General features: G+C 44.1%; 1 protein-coding gene across 1 annotated transcript in view; it reads right to left on the reverse strand.

Moving 5' to 3' along the window:
- Nucleotides 1-13,966: 13,966 nt before the first annotated feature.
- The window catches only part of DPF3 (double PHD fingers 3), a 161,876-nt gene continuing 160,045 nt past the window's right edge, over nucleotides 13,967-15,797 (reverse strand). The window contains exons 10-11 of the mRNA XM_059819179.1: nucleotides 15,111-15,192; nucleotides 13,967-14,066 (exon numbers count right to left, since the gene is read on the reverse strand). Coding sequence (XP_059675162.1) covers nucleotides 13,996-14,066; nucleotides 15,111-15,192 — 153 coding nt within the window. The 3' untranslated portion in view covers nucleotides 13,967-13,995. The remainder of the gene's footprint in view (nucleotides 14,067-15,110; nucleotides 15,193-15,797) is intronic.

Consider the following 15,797-nt stretch of genomic DNA (forward strand, 5'->3'; position numbering starts at 1 on the left):
TTTAGTACCAAAGCAAACAGGAAAGATCTCAGGAAGAGAGTGCTCCCCTCTCTTTCCACACATCTGTTTGGATGTACAACAAAGGCTACAGGAGCATTTTTCCTTGTACTTTTAATTGAAGTGCTTTAATATTAAAAAAAAAGTACATACAAGTTCTAAACTCCTGTTTTCTGCAATCGTTTACACTTTTTTCTAAGTTGCAACAGAATATTAGATACGTAGGTAGTCAACACTGCTAACAAACTACAGTACAAGTTACTAATAACAGTACAAGATGCTTGGAATACATTCTTGCAAATGTGTATGAATACCAAAGAAATCCTGCAAAGGTGAGAGGTTTCCAACACACATCGCCCTCTTCTCTCAAACCCCTGTAGGATTTCACTCGCGGGTTTCCTAACCACCAAAACACAGAAGGGCTGATCCTTGGCTGGTGCAAGCTGTGGTAGCTCCATTAGTGTCCACGGAGCAATGTCAGTTGTCATGAGCGAAGGGTGTGATTCACTCTGTGCTCAGGTAGACACCTTCAGATGGGGGTGAAACACCATGCAAGTTTCCATGCATGACAAACTGATGGGCCTTCTTGGTCAGTACTGGCTTATAGCATTAAGCAACGTATTTTTCTGAGCGTTTCAAGACCGATCTCTTTCTCCTGGAAGAAATCAGATCGGGACGACTGAAGAACAGTCGGGAGCACCCTGGGTTCTCATACCACTCTAGGTAAAGCTGGGCAAATTTCCCTCAAAAAACGCCAAGTTTTGAAGCATAAGAACCCACCCCATCACCTCTCCTCCCCAACAAAAGGCTGGCAAAGCTATCAAGCACTTAATAAAACTGAGTGTGAGATAAGAGCAAAGGTCCTCCACACAAGCCATGTCAAAACAAATCTCTACATACACACATTTTAACGATACAGTCACTTCAGAGTTCAAAAGAAAGGTTCACACTTTACAAAGGAGGGAAAGAGAAAAAAATAACACAAGAAGCTGTCCTTACAATTATGTACTGGTTCCCAAACCTGTAACCTTAGTCTGTGGCCACCAAAAGTAAACGAATACCAAGCAGCATAGTGTAAACTCCAATAAGGCCTCACAGGGAGTAGCAACAGGCAACCTGGAGGTAGTGTACATAGCTGAAAAGGAATTTGAAAGAAATGACAGGCATTTTTCTCCTATTCTGGTACGCTTACATAATCGAAGACACGGTGACAAACACGCTACAGTGACGTGTCTCTCCAGCCTTGTGAGCCCACCTACTTGCCACCCCAGCATCAGTCACAGAAGGGTTTTTCCTCTGAAGTGAGAGTGGTATCTGGGGTATTCTTCAGGCAGGAGTCCTTATTTTTTCCCTCACTCAGTTGTTCTGGCTCGCCTCTGTACTTACCGTGTGACTAACAGGACAATCAGTTTCATCTGAGACTGCTGGGTTTTTCTCACAAGCATCGATACAAAACCTCCTTATCACTATTGCCCTGAAGACCAACATTTCAATGGCACACTTCAGACAGCAGCACCCAAAACTCCTCCAGACTATTCAATGACTGGCATTAGATCATTTTGGTGGGCAGCTACAGAAGTTGGCAAACCCATGACAAGTTTAGCTTTTCAATTCATCAGCACATTATGAACAGACTGAATACCAATGGCTCCAGCTCAGAGTAAAGACACAAAAGTCAAGTTCTCTTCTGCTGCAAAGAGGATAAAAGGTTATTTAGGGGATACAGAAGTTGGCATATTGTAGAAAACATGGTGGTGGTAGTGGTGGTGGTGGTGGTGGTGGTTGTGGTGGTTCAGAGTAAGAAAACTTCTTCAGCTGTATTACCTTTCCATTGACTTTGATTTTCTATTTATGTTAAGTTTTAAGTATTCCTAGTTTTCTCCAACCACATCATCTTGACACCACAGTTACTGTATTTACAAAAGCCACTATGATGCAGTCACTCAACATGCACATATATCACATACAGGTAGGGGTATGTACAGCCAGGAAATGTGGCAGGTTCCAACCCACATTTTGTTGTTTCTAGAAGGTAAGGCAGATCCCAGTTAGGTGAGACAGAGAGAACCTTGAGCATCCCCAATGTTGAAAAGAAGGCTGTGAGTATATGAGCAGATAGAAACCTCAAAAACTGAACAAGAATTAGCATTAGTAGACTATCCCCTGCTTTGTAGCTAACTCAGTTGCTCTAAAATCTCTCTCAGCTCAAATAATTTTATCGTGCAGAATGTACAGAACATGTGAAGAAAGATGTGCTCGTCCCCTGTGAATGCAGGGAGTGGATGTGCTTTCTCAGTATTGCCTAGCAGTTACCCAGTCCACCTGCTCTTCCCTAGCCCACTCTCTTTATAACAACAGTTCTTTTGCTTCAGTGGCTAACTGGTAGGACAAGACTATCTAATTACGAACAAAATTCAAGGTCAATGTATTAGAAGACAGGAAATAGATACCCTGCTACTTTTAAAACAAACGATGCATTGTACACTTAGTGCTTCTCTGAATCCTCTTTCCACAGAGCAAAGTATCACAAGGGCAAGATTTCCATCAGTCCTGAGCTGGCACAGCCAGTTCTAAGAATTAAGATGTAGATCAGGCCTTCACAGTCTTTGGGTCCCCTGCCAAAAATGCTCCCTGCCCCCTAGAAAAGTCAGTTCATTCTGAATATTTGTGTGATGCAGACACTTTTGCGCTTGGACACACAGCGGGTCATCAATTGCTCTTATGCTGGCCACACACCAGTCATCAGGAACATTTTTTGATCATTTTCTGTATTTCTTAAACTACGTGCAATAAAAATGCAACTACGTGCAATAAAATTGAAAGACTCTTTATCCCATACCTACTCTCTCTGATGACAACAAGTAGAATGGGAAGAGCCCAGCTGGACCCCAGAGCTCAAAGCTAGACATTGTTTAAAATACCTTTTCACTTCCAAACTGAGGAGATTGGATAGCAGAATCAGTAAGGTACCTCAAATAAAAGCCCTCGAGTTATTTTTTAAGCCATTTTTAAGGGTAAACCAGTGCCAGATAAAGGAGAAAGCCTCTGAAGTCAGAACACAGTTCTTGGATATTTTGCTTCCAAATTGAGTTATTCTTTAAAGGGGAAGGGAAGTAACCTAAAAGCCTTTACAGTCTATTTTTAAAAGAGAGGATGTTTTTCATTTAACTCTCTGTAACAGAATAATTTGAAAAGAACTGAGGAAACCATGTAATCCCAGATGGTCTGTGTTCATGTGCTCTTGTGAAGCTGCTGTGACTCCACTGCATTAAAAAAAGACATACATTATTCTGTAGCAATTGTCCATGACACTGAGGCTTACAACATAAATATTGCAATACCTCATCCAGTTTCTGTATGACACACTATGTTTTATTGCAGTAATGTCTCATAATAGATGAAGGTGCTGCAAGGTCCTGTTTGGCCAATTGCTATAGGACCCTGGAGTGCACTTTCATAAGGAGAGCATATCTCCCACAGGAACGGAGTTAAGATGAGGACTAGATGCCAGGAGAACCAGCCAAAGGCTTCACATGCAATCCTGGGCAAATATTTTCTGTGCCTCATCCCCCCACCAGCCCCTCCATTAAGCGGGAGGTTCGTTTCCTCACTTGCAGATAGCGCTGGGTGCAAGGTACTGGAGCACAGCCCCGCTACGCACAGCAGAATGCCTCTAAATCAAGAAGCCAGTGTTTTTCGCCAACGTGACAGATTGAAAAATGCTTCTGGTACTTCCATGAGTGGGTTACTAAGCAACACTTTGGCTTCCAGGGAGTAGCCGTGCTGGATGTGATCTCACGCGCCAGCAGCCTGACCACGTCCCCAGCTGGAGCACTGGGGAGAGGAGGGCGACTGTGTGCCGGCAGCAAGGCTGTGTGGTTTCACTGTCTGTAAAACAGGTTCCTTCGAGATGAGCTGTAACCACAAAGGAAAAATATCCCAGAGGTGATGATGGGCCCACTCTCGGGGTGGCTAAAAAGCAAAGACACTGTCAGGACATACCGTTGGGATAGAAGTAAAGCTTAGAAGGTTTAAGCACCACTCGGTAAACCTACGGCATATCCTGGTCATGCAAACTTTCACTTCAGCCTGTCTCAGAGCAAATGACGAAGAGGAATGACTCCAGGGACAGATGCTAAAAATGACAGGGGCTGGAAAAGATTTCCACGTGTGGAGACAGAGAGATCAAAAAGACTGGAACAGATTAGAAATAGGTAAGAGAGGGGAGGTTAGAGCTGAGTGAAGTGAGGTCTGATACAGAAGAGGAAAATCATGCACTGCTGTTCACTGTTTCCTGATATAGCAGTAAGGGGTTGTTTACAGAAAATCAAAAGGCAATACATTAAAAACTGAGGAATCAAGTCCAAACTCCATGGAGTTAGAGAGAAATTTGCCCTGGTTGCTGACTGCTCTATCATTATCTTTTGCTGAGATTTCTCACTTTCCTTTGGAGCCTGTGGCATGGCATCACCAGAACCAAGCTGAACCAGGACCGGGTGTAAACAGACCAGACTCATCTGGGACAGAAATACCTATTTTCTTACACGTGTTGTGTCTGTTCAACTATTGAGCAGCATGCATCTTTTAATAAAGACTAAACGCCAAGACTGCTTAGACTGGGCCTCTTTAAGACACCAGGCCAACCTCTTGGCTTAAAGTCAATGGAGGAATGTAGATTAAGAGCAGCTGAGACTCTGGCCTATCTTTTAGAGTATTGGTACTCTTTCATGTGCTGATAAATCATGCTCCAAATAGGATTGAGATTAAGTTGTAAGGGATAGTGTTTTGTCTTATTTTGTTAGACTGCTGACACACCTTTACAAAACAAATAGGAGTTTCTCCCTCCTCCTTCTTCTCCTTCAAGGTGAGTAACACTTATTATAGGACTTTAGATCTATTCCTGATAGGTGAGCAATATTTACAGTAAATAACATTAATATGATACACAAATACATATATATTTGTATATATAACTTAAAGTCTCCTAATTAAAATTCAGTCCTACAGCATCACACAGTAAGGCTCTACCAATGTATTAATGGGAATGTCACTGTTTTGGGATCACTACTCGAGCATTTTGAAAGTGCACTTAAAAGTTGATGACTGACAGTTTTTATCTGAGAGATCAACTATGATGCCACAGATTTATCCTCCTTCTATTCCCTTTCTGAATAATGGGGACAATGTTGTCCCAAAGTCAAATAAAAGATCAATAGCAAAGATCCTAACTCAGTCTTCCCCACCCCCCAATTTTAGTTGTTGATGTTTTTCTTTGCAACCACTTCTAGTAAAAAAAACGTGTATACCAATGGCACACTCAGTCTGAAATGGCAGATGAAGAAAAGGTGTAGCAATAACTTAACATGTACACAAACTTCTGGTTCTTAGGAGATCTGACTGTCTAGCACAGATGGCAATTTACTTGAATGCTCTTGAGCCTCTCTTTACATCTGCAATTCAATGAAATAAATTATTCCTGGGCCTGTCACCATCACTGCTGACCCAGACTGCGGTGTTGGAAGAAAGTCAGAGTAAACAGGAGGACTGTTGATCTCTGCTGCAGCACAAAAAATGGAAAACCATCAAGGAAAAGAGGAAACATTTCTCCCTGCATTTCTAAAGAACATTTTATGACCACAAAAGAGTCTATATGAACTATTGTGTGACCTTAATGCTGAGCTGGTATTAAGTCAGTACAGGAGTTTGATTTCCTGCAATGATCAAGGGTATGTTGAACACTTCTAAGGGGGAAATGAAGGCTGATGGTTCTGTTTGGACCTCTCTCTATTTCCAAATTGCTGTAAGGCCATCAAATCAGCTTTGGTACACACTGTCTCTGAAATCCAGGAACATATTGTAAGAGAAGAAAAAAATGAGAATGAACAGTGACGGATATTCTGTAATGAAGCTCAAAGGACATGACACTTGGAAATGCCTCATGCACTTGCTATAGCCTTCCCAAAAGGATGTAGGGGCACATCTCTTGTGTTGTACTCCTAGGAGAGCTATGAAGGAAGAGTACATTAGCCATAACATTCATGTCTCGTCCTTTGATTTTCAGCAGATACTTCCCTTCTAATGTTGCTGGCAAAGTTTGCACTGGCAATGCATAACGGACATCAAAATGCAGTCCTAAGTCCAGCAGCAGCAGATGTCTGGGCTGGAAACAGATCTGTGCTCCAGCACAGTTCATGGGCAGGGGGATTTCTGCCTTCCTGGCAGAAAATCTTGAGGAATCTAAGGGAAATCCTTATCTTGATTTTCAGGACTGTAGGCACATGGTTCCTTGATGAGAATTAGCAGTTTCAAAGTCTTATATGGCAACAGCAGGAAGAGTCCTATCCAAGGGGACAAAACTCCAGACTGTGATATCTCATGCACAGGTGAGACAGATACTAGCAAAGACCTTTTAGACTGCTACGGAAACGAGCTCTCTCCCAGCCAACCAATTCATTCATTCAAGCCACAGAAAGGAGATGAACATGAAACAGACTTGTCATTGTTTATCACACTTTCAGAATATGAAGAATAAAAGCTGCCCTTCTCTCTCCCTGGCTTCTGAAAAGTGGGGAGAGAGGGAACGTTTCCTGAGTCACTGTGGAGGTGAAAAGTATAGTTTGTTACAATGAACTGAATCAGATGGATGATGAGACTGACAGGCGTCTGAAAGAAAATATCAAAACCTGAAAAATCAGCAATTTTCAGGTATGAAGTGTTTTATTGTTAACTTCATGCATGCAAAGGGAGGTAAGCTGATCTGGAAATAATAGTTTCCTCATTTCAAAATAGGAGTAACAACGTATATTCTAAACGCATGGGTGAATACTGTAAAAATACTTTACATTTTCATCCAATGGCAGAAACACACACCAAACTTTATGAAGCTATTGGCTTGATTCCCCAGCTGCAAAATGCCTGGCATTTTGTAATAAGAGCGTAAACCCTAAAGATCCTTCTGTCCCCCAGAAGTAATTGCTATTGTTTAACTTTCCCCCCACCCTCAGTTAAGTGCCTCAATGCACAGTGGTGGTGGGACTCACCGAACACCCCAGCGGTGCAGCTGGAGAGGCAGGCTGCACCTCTCCTCTGCCCCGCACTAAGAGCTGGCCATCGGGACAGCCAAATTGTGCTCCACATCTTGCAACCTGGCTACTTCAAGGGAGGCACGCTCCCCCACGAGCCAGGGACACTGCCTGGCAGCATCAGTCACTCTTGCCCTTGTCTGCAGTGCGGTGAGACCCTGCGCCCTGGCTGGCACCACGGGGACAGAGCTGGGACAGCACCAGCACTCTCTGCAGAACTGCTCCCCAGGAGCAGGGACTTGATGCTCTGGCCCCGGTCGATGGCACCAGCACTGGAAGAAAGGAGGCAGCCTGAGCCTGCACTGCCATGGGAATGTGATGGGGAGCGGGCTGGGCGGCTGCGTTTATAAATCAGTCCCCTTCAGACCAGAGACCGCCCCTCCTCTCCCTTCCCCTCCAGCAAAACTGAGTTTATCTTATGTAAACCAGACTGGGTTTGGTGCCTGCCCTGAAAAGCCATTTAAATACTGCCAGGGCTGGAGGTCGTTGTTAGTAATTATATCACCATTGAAGATGAATTTGGCTGCCTGCCAGCCCCAGCTCCTGCCCTCTTTGACCAGAGGAGAAGCACAGCCACAGTAACTAAAACTTTTCATTTCCTCTGCAGGGTCTCGGACCTTCAGCATCCAACTCCTGGCTTGTCACCCGTTCCCGTCTCCCCGGGCAGTGTCATGGGCCTGCGGCTGGCAGAAATAAACGGTGTAGGGAACAGCACGGGAGAGTTGGCTCTGCTCGCTCTGCCACAGCCTGGGTCTGCAGCACTGTGGTAAATGGCAGCACTCAGTGCTGGCACGCAGTTGAGGGGCTCCAAGTGCTTTACAAAAACAGCTAAGAATTGCCATCCTGCCTTTTCTCCGGAAAGGCCTCTCCACAGGCACAGAAAGTTTGGGTACCTGCCCACAGCGGTGCCGCAATCCCTGCTGTAAGTGGAAATAAACCCCGCACTTTATAACTCCGCTGAGGTGCGGTGAAACGTCGCACTTCCAGATAACCTCAGAGCAGCTCTGACCCTCCTCGCCAGCAGGCAGCCGGGCACAACCAGCAGCTTTGCCGGACGGGCGGTCTCCCATTTGGGTCAGCTGTTGTTAACTGAGGCCTCAGTACGGCAATGAGTATGTGAGCATCTCTGCCTGTTTGGCTGCGGGTTGTTTCTGCAGACACCTCTTCTTGTGGGGACTGGGGCAGGAGAGGGACAGCACCCGCTCGCTCCTGCCCCAGCAGTGGTGGTCACCCTGCCCGGCTGCCTAAAGAGAATTAACACATACTTCCCTTGTCCTGCCATGTAGTAGTATATCATGCAAAAGTATGAGATGCTAAGATCGTAACAAACCCAGAACTGGTTAGAGAAGAGGGCTTTCCTGTCCTGTCTGCCTGCTCCTCTCCACAGAACTTATTTTCACAAAAATATAGTTCTGGTCGACTGTTAAAATTTCAGGTGAGGACCTCCTCTTGTCCAACCCACAGTCTCCTATAACAAAATTGACAAGACAATCCATCTTTTAACCACCTCCTCCGTAAGATTTGCATTTTCTGCCTTCCCAGACTGGTGCCAAATTGTTCCCAATATAGTCTCTGTTGCTTTGTCCAGTTTTTTTATAAATTCAGAAAACATAAAGCATTTCCCCCTTCTGCTCTGAAAGACAGTTTTATAGACTAACAGTTGGCATTGCCAACTGATTAGATAGACAGATAGACAACGAAGATCAACCAAGATGTCTCACTCTAAGAAAGTGCTCCTAGCATTTAACATTATATATTTCTCCATTATATTTATCTTCTTTTACTATTAGATGAACCATTTGCATCATGTTAAAGATTCCTATTCCTCCATAGCTGCTAACTTTCTTTTAAGTAGATACTGTAAAGTTTTCTCTAATGCAATTTCTTGACATGCTGGAACTGAATTAACCAGATACACAGTGGTGGATATGGCACTAAACAGGAAAATTTGGACAATTTCAAGTCAGATAGACCTGAAATACTTTTAAGCCCCACATTAAATGTTTTATGTCAAATGAAGGCTATTTAATTATTTTATTTTGAAATTAAATTAACTTTGAAATACAAATATTAAAGTGATTCATTCTAAAAGGATTGAAACAAGCATTTTCAACTCTTCTGACATTGCCTCCGTGTTTTTTGTATGAAATACTTTGCCAGATTGAACTTGGATATGTGAATAATTGTCATTCTCTCAAAAGCACATTTTTTAAAAATAAATTTATTCCACACAGAAAAATCATGCCCAGCTCTACCTGGAATTTCCTTGCACACAATGCACACTATCCCTCCAGCAGTGACAAGCTTAATTAATATTGCTTTCTACCCCCATCCACTCCTCGCCTCCCAAATGACCCCTGTCAAAACACATGCTGTAGGTGTAAAGAACATGCAACAGTCCCATAACACTGCATGGTGTGGGAGAGTCTTCCTTTGGGGCAGAATTTACTACGCACCTTTTAAAGAAAGCTGAGAAATAACGATTTCAAAGTTATTTAGAGCAACATTTGCTTCAAAAGAACACAATTAATGGTGGCTTTCCTAGCCCAAGAACTGGCCTAAGGTACGTTTATAGAAGTGTTGTAAACTCAGTCCAAAGACACATCTATGGAAGTAGAGTTTGGAGGCAGAATGGGACCCAACTCATGTTTCTTAAAGGTATTGCCTTTCCCGAGCTACAGGGGAGGCTCTGTGATGGTAACACGAGCTCCCGTCCTCAGTGGTACAACTTGGATGCACCTCCTTTTTGTGACCATTTCTCCACCCCTCTGGTTTCTGAGGCTGCCACGGCACCACGGGGCAGAAACCTGGGCAACACAGCACACAAGTGTGATGGAGGGAAGGCCAGAACCAAGCCATGGTTTCATGCAATATAGTCTGAATTGTTCAATCTCTGGAACAGCCTGAGGTAACTAACACCAACGTAGCTGCCATCGTGGGCATGAAGGAGGTAATGCGCAATTTACTGCGTCAGTAAAGGCGACTTTCTATAACTGACCTTTTTTAGGTTATCCAAAATGGGTTAAAAATGAGAAGAATCACATGAATATGTTTAACTAACATACTTTAAGGCCATTATGCAGACACAGCTTGTATTTAAATACATCCTCTCCCACAGTAAACATCTGTGTTTATAATAAGGACAGGAAGAACAATTACATCATCCGGCCTGACTTCCTCTATAACACAAGCCTTTTTCAGTCAGACATTCCTGTGATTAACCGAGATTGCATTTAATTAAAATACGTCTTCTGGGAAGCTGCCCATTCTTGATTTGAAGACTTCAAGGGATGCAGGATCTACCATCTCCCGTGGTAGTTTGCCCTGATTTGTGCTAAAATATTGCTTGCCTTGACTACACAGAAGCGGTTTTAAATACGCCAGAGTTTGATCACCTCAAGGGCTGCCAACAAATTTGCACATCCTACCATAGAAAGAGAGAGAGGCATACAGAATCGGAGTCCTCATGCTGTTTGCTGCCCAGACCAGATCACTGCTACAAGTGGTTTCAAGATTTGCCTGACAGCGGATGGAGTCGCCCAAGCAATTCACACCTACGGTCATGCAGGAAGGCTGTCTCCAAGGGGCTACCAGGTGACAGGGAATCAGTTCTCGGAGTTTCTAAACTCTTCCTCACCCCGATGGCTGTGCCACAACCTCTCCACATCTTGGTAAAGCAGGTACATTGTTCGCTTGGTGGATTGATTAATATTTCTGAAGTGTGCCAAGACATATGGCTCTGAATGTATGCTAAAAATGTGACTGAGAGGTCCGTCCCAGCCCCTTACCTTAGATCGAGCTAGTGAAGAAGGGACACTGTAGCTGGAGGAAGTTCTCCACGTGGGAGAGCTGGCGTCTTGTCTTTCGCCAAAGTTAGCTGGAGCTGCCCGGCTACACAGCAACACAGCACAAAGCTGAGGAGATGAAACACAGCCAGACCACTGTGGGTAAGTACCCTATTACACCCATCTCAAACGGCAAACAACATTTTGCTGTTGAAGATCTAGCAATCCCTCCTTCCATCATACCTCATTAGTGATCATACTTCAGCAAGGCTGCCGAGGAATATTTCCAAACGTGAAAAGACACTGTTCACTGCAGAATGGTTGTGGGAGAAGAAAACAGTCAGCGCTATGGATCAAACCCTCAAAATAGGAAAGCAGGTGTGTGTGCGGAACACAGCTCATTTAGCACTGTCTCCGTCACAGGGATGGAGAGCACTGACTTTCTGCACCAGTCCATCCCACCAACGGGGCTACCTGTGACTTACATGATCAGCCACTGCTGTCTCCTAACAGACTGGCTAAAACAACGTGCATTTTCCTCTCCATTTGATAATGCAGACATTGTCCTACTCCTCTCCCAAGGTCAATGCAATGCCAGGAAACTGGAAGACGACGGCTGTTTTTATGGCAGCGCTCCTTAAGCCCAGCAGGCCTGGTAGCTGCGCGCCAGCCCAAACACTAACCCGCCTCTGCTGCTCCCACCACCAGCACCACCACAAATCTCCTCCAGTGCACATACTTCTCAGCTCCTGTCCCTCTTGCTAAAACACTCACTTTCCATGAGAAAGCCCAGCAGTGTCCTGGTGAACACGCACCTGCACTCCCGGCCACAGCAGCGACAGGACTTTGTATCAGCCTGAACTGCGCGACGGTCCCGAAGTGCCAGGTCAGCAGGGCTCCACCACACCAACCGACGGGTGCAAATGCTCATGCAGATGGCTGTGGTCCCCAAGTGCTCCCCAGGACCAGGGCAGTTCCAGGCTGGGAGGAAGATGCTTCGTTTCACATTTTTTCTAGAGCTTAGTCCCAACAGTGACCGGACACCCAACACAGGTCCGCGGGCTCCTGCTTTACCCTCCCCTCACCTGATGCTCAAATTTCTTTGTACTCCCGGCTCATCTGAGGGATTGTCACACGGAAAGCCTAAGGTATGAATGAATTTCACAGGTAGCCAGTGCAGCTGCTCTGGGAGAGATTTGGTCCAATACAACTAGGATAAAGACTTTCTAAACCTTAGTAAAGCCTTTTTCTAACAGGTTAAAATACTCCTGCTGTGGGCTGAGAAGAGGCTACGACAGTACGTGGGAGAATCCAGCAGCTGACATGGCTACTTTCAGCGCGCAAGCGGAACAAAATGCAAAGGGTGAAGAAACTGTCTAAATAATGAGGGAAAGTGCATTAGGTCAGTATAGCTCATTCTAACTAAGTGTAATTAGCAGGAGGAGGAAGCAAAATTAGCTCACCAATATTCTTTCACAATGTCCTTTCAAGTGTTCAGAGACATTTAATTTTGTGGAAAAGTTTCAACCAATATAAATAGGCCAAATATAAACTTCAGTCTCCTTACCTACTTCTACAAGCAACTCAAGTCACATGCTGCTTGGGACTCTCATAAATTTATATTATAAACCCACTTAAATCTATGCATAGAAAGTAACATACATCATACCCAAGAAAATGGTCATTCTGGGCTACTTGGCAGTTTGGGGAGTTGCAGGTTTTTAACCTTAAAGATGTATCTGGTAGAAATTCTTTAATGTACTCACTTGTCCTCCTAGTGATGTCTTAAATTATTCAAAGAGACTCAACTGTAATAATATTTTTTCAATTGATGCTCTTGCTTAATATTTCTCCATTTCACATGTAGAGGTTTGTTTAAATAAAGTACAACTATTTCTATTTAAATTTTAAAATCATTATGAAAATCTTTCTCTTCATATTAGGTTCAGTAAATTATTCCCTTCTTTAGATCTGGGGAAAGTTTTTTGCCAAGTTATCACGTTTGCCAAAAATGTGGCTGTAGAGAATTTGGGGACAAAATTATTTGAAAATTCAGCTAGATCTTGATAATTACTTTGATAAAAAAACGTAACACTTTGGAAATGCTGGAAGTCCTGATTAGGCAACTCCTGGAATAAAATGCAACTTGAAGTTGCAGAACATTTTAGTTTAGAAATTTCAAAAAATTAATCAAAAGTGCTTCATTTGACCCTAAGCCAAAGTTGTTCCTTTTTGCAGCTAACTTTAGAATGCTCAGAAAAATGACAATTTGACTTTCTATGACCAACTTAAGATGACGTTTTTCTTTTGTTCAGTTTTCTGAGCTGAACAGCAAGTCAGTTACATACATAATAATTCACAATTTTCTGAACCAAAATCAAATGACGAGTCTGGACTGTATGCTGGCACCGCAGCAGGACAGTGTGCCTGAATACCCTGAAATACCAAAGATGGTAGACTTTTCTAAGCGTCTGTGTGTGTACATACTGGTAATGTTCTTCCTTCAGAGATACTAAAACGAGATTTCTAAAGATCCGCCAAATCAAAGCATTTGATCCAAGGGAGAAAGTGTCACCCCAAAAATTTTTGATCAGTGCTTCTTTCAGTGACAATGCGTTGTTCATGACCCGGGAAGTATTGAACTAATGCAACTCTCAAAGCCCCCTGTCAATACAGAGTGGTTGCAGTAAAGAGATTTCCAGTCAAGCCTGTGAAGAGAAACAACTGGTGCTGCTGCCAGCCAAAGTACTCACCAATAATTCCTTGGGAGATATCTTATTACTCCTTCTTTAAAAAGAAGACTAAACAGAAAGCACAAGGCCACACAAAATTGACTTCTCCATGTTGATATAACAACCCTCCCCCTTCTATAATGCACGTGAGCCTGTAACGGCAAGCAGCAACCATGCATAGCAGTGAAGAGATTTCATCTGGAGCATCGGGAAAGTACACGATCCTTCTAGTAGAGCTCAGGAGGTACGGCATTAGTGACAGTGAATACCACAGATACCTCTTCCTGTATTTGAATGTCCATTCATTTTGATGTGGGTTGTGTCTTTGTGTTCTGGATGGGAATTGTGTGCTGGTATGGCAACACCAGGAGCAAAGTGTTTCTTGACTGCTGGAGCTCCTCAGGCCTGGAAGCCAAAAGCTGATGCTCTCTCTCTGAGCAGCTCCCGGCACAAATGACAACTCCAGCTCCCTGCAAATGAAGAAATCCTTCTTATAGGAATGACATCAAATCCAGGCACTCAGAGTTTATGTCAAGATCGGATATCAAATATTCCTAACATTGGAATTGCCTGTATTTCTCTGAAGCAAGCTCTGCTGCCCTGGTGTGTGTACGTAGGCTCTCTACACAAGTTACAACACAGCTGGGGTGTGCATTGCCACTAGGTGTTTTATATCTTCATACCTTCAGTACACCACTTCCCAGTCAAACAGGAACCTTTAGCTACTTATTAGCTTCATTTCAAAATTTTCCCCTCCTGATTTAGTTTCCTCTTTATCAAAGTTACAAACATTTAGCTCCTGAAGGCATGATTGATTTGTAATTATTCTTGTCTCACCCCTCATGTAAACCGTAGTCATTCGCACTCGCCTGTCTCCTCCAATTCTACTGCTCTCTGCAGATTTTAGTCAGAGAATCAATAATGGTAAGGGACTAGTTCCTCTGCTCCAAAACGAAGTGACTAACTACAACCAGTTGTAGTATATTCAGACTGAATCCCCTGCAGAGGACATAACTACATACCGAATGCAATACCGGCCAGAAAACTCTCACCCTTCCGAGGCACAGCCAGACCAGAGAACAAGGAAGGTCATTCCTCTTAGTCCAGTCTCCTGACAACAGACTCTCAGCTCATTCCAGAGTGGAGCTCCCTGTCTGGGGCTTTCTCTCTGGGACTTTGACTTCTTAGGAAGTCCAAAGTCACAGTTCACAGGAGCTCAACTCGGTTGACTAAATTGAGGTGTCCAATGCCATCTGGAACATCCAAAGGTACCCATGACCCGCAAAAGAGCCATGTCCTGGAAGAGGAGGTAGAGACCAGGCAAGATTGAATAGGACATCTCAGATCACACTAGACCTCCAGGCCTATTACTTTTCTTTCTTTCCAGTGCTACCTGCCTCTGCTTTGCTACTGCTTCCTTAATCCCGCATGGCCCAGGCCACCTTTCTGAAATTCTTCCCTTCTCCACAAGGACTTTATTGTGATTTTCAAAGGGGACTTCCAACATATGTTACCTTCTGGGGGCTCAAAGACTGGTGGATTCAAGCAATACATGTGATAGCCACGGTCACAGTCATCACAGAAGAGCAGCTGGTCCTGAAGCAGGGTTGTTGGGGAGACAGTAGGGAAACAGGGAGACAAGGAGAGGAGAAGAGAGAGAGAAAATGATGTAAATTAGTCTCTTGCCAAGATGAAAACATAAGCATGGTAACCAGCAGCGCTCAGCTAGGAACGCAAAGCTGCAACACAGAGACTAAGAGACTACTGGGAACGTAAAAGGCTACAGGCATCACACTTGTGCATCCACGAGCAACCACCATACTTCTGAGCGGCCACAGAGAGCCCTTCTCATCACAAAGGCAGTTTGGTTTCTAACTGGAAAATCTCTCTGAGAGGTGGAGGACTTCCTCTCCAAGGTGGCCTCATGATGCAGGAGCAAAAGCTGTTAGGCTGGGGATATACAGTACTGAGAGAAGAGGACAGGCTTTGCTGGGCTCCAGTGTGACCACATGCCTGATCCCATCCCTTTGGGGGAAACCTTTCTTGTCAAAAGCCTGGACTTAGCCACTTCTCCAAAATTCAGCTGAGTGAAACAGCTCTGTGAAACAGATGGAAATGATGTGATCCCACCATGTGGTCTGCAGCTCTTTCATATATTTGGGGGGGAAAAAGCTGCTGCGAAGTATCCCATGATTCCTAAC

Source organism: Gavia stellata, chromosome 7 (assembly GCF_030936135.1).
Source record: "Gavia stellata isolate bGavSte3 chromosome 7, bGavSte3.hap2, whole genome shotgun sequence".
In the NCBI taxonomy this organism is placed as follows: domain Eukaryota; kingdom Metazoa; phylum Chordata; class Aves; order Gaviiformes; family Gaviidae; genus Gavia; species Gavia stellata.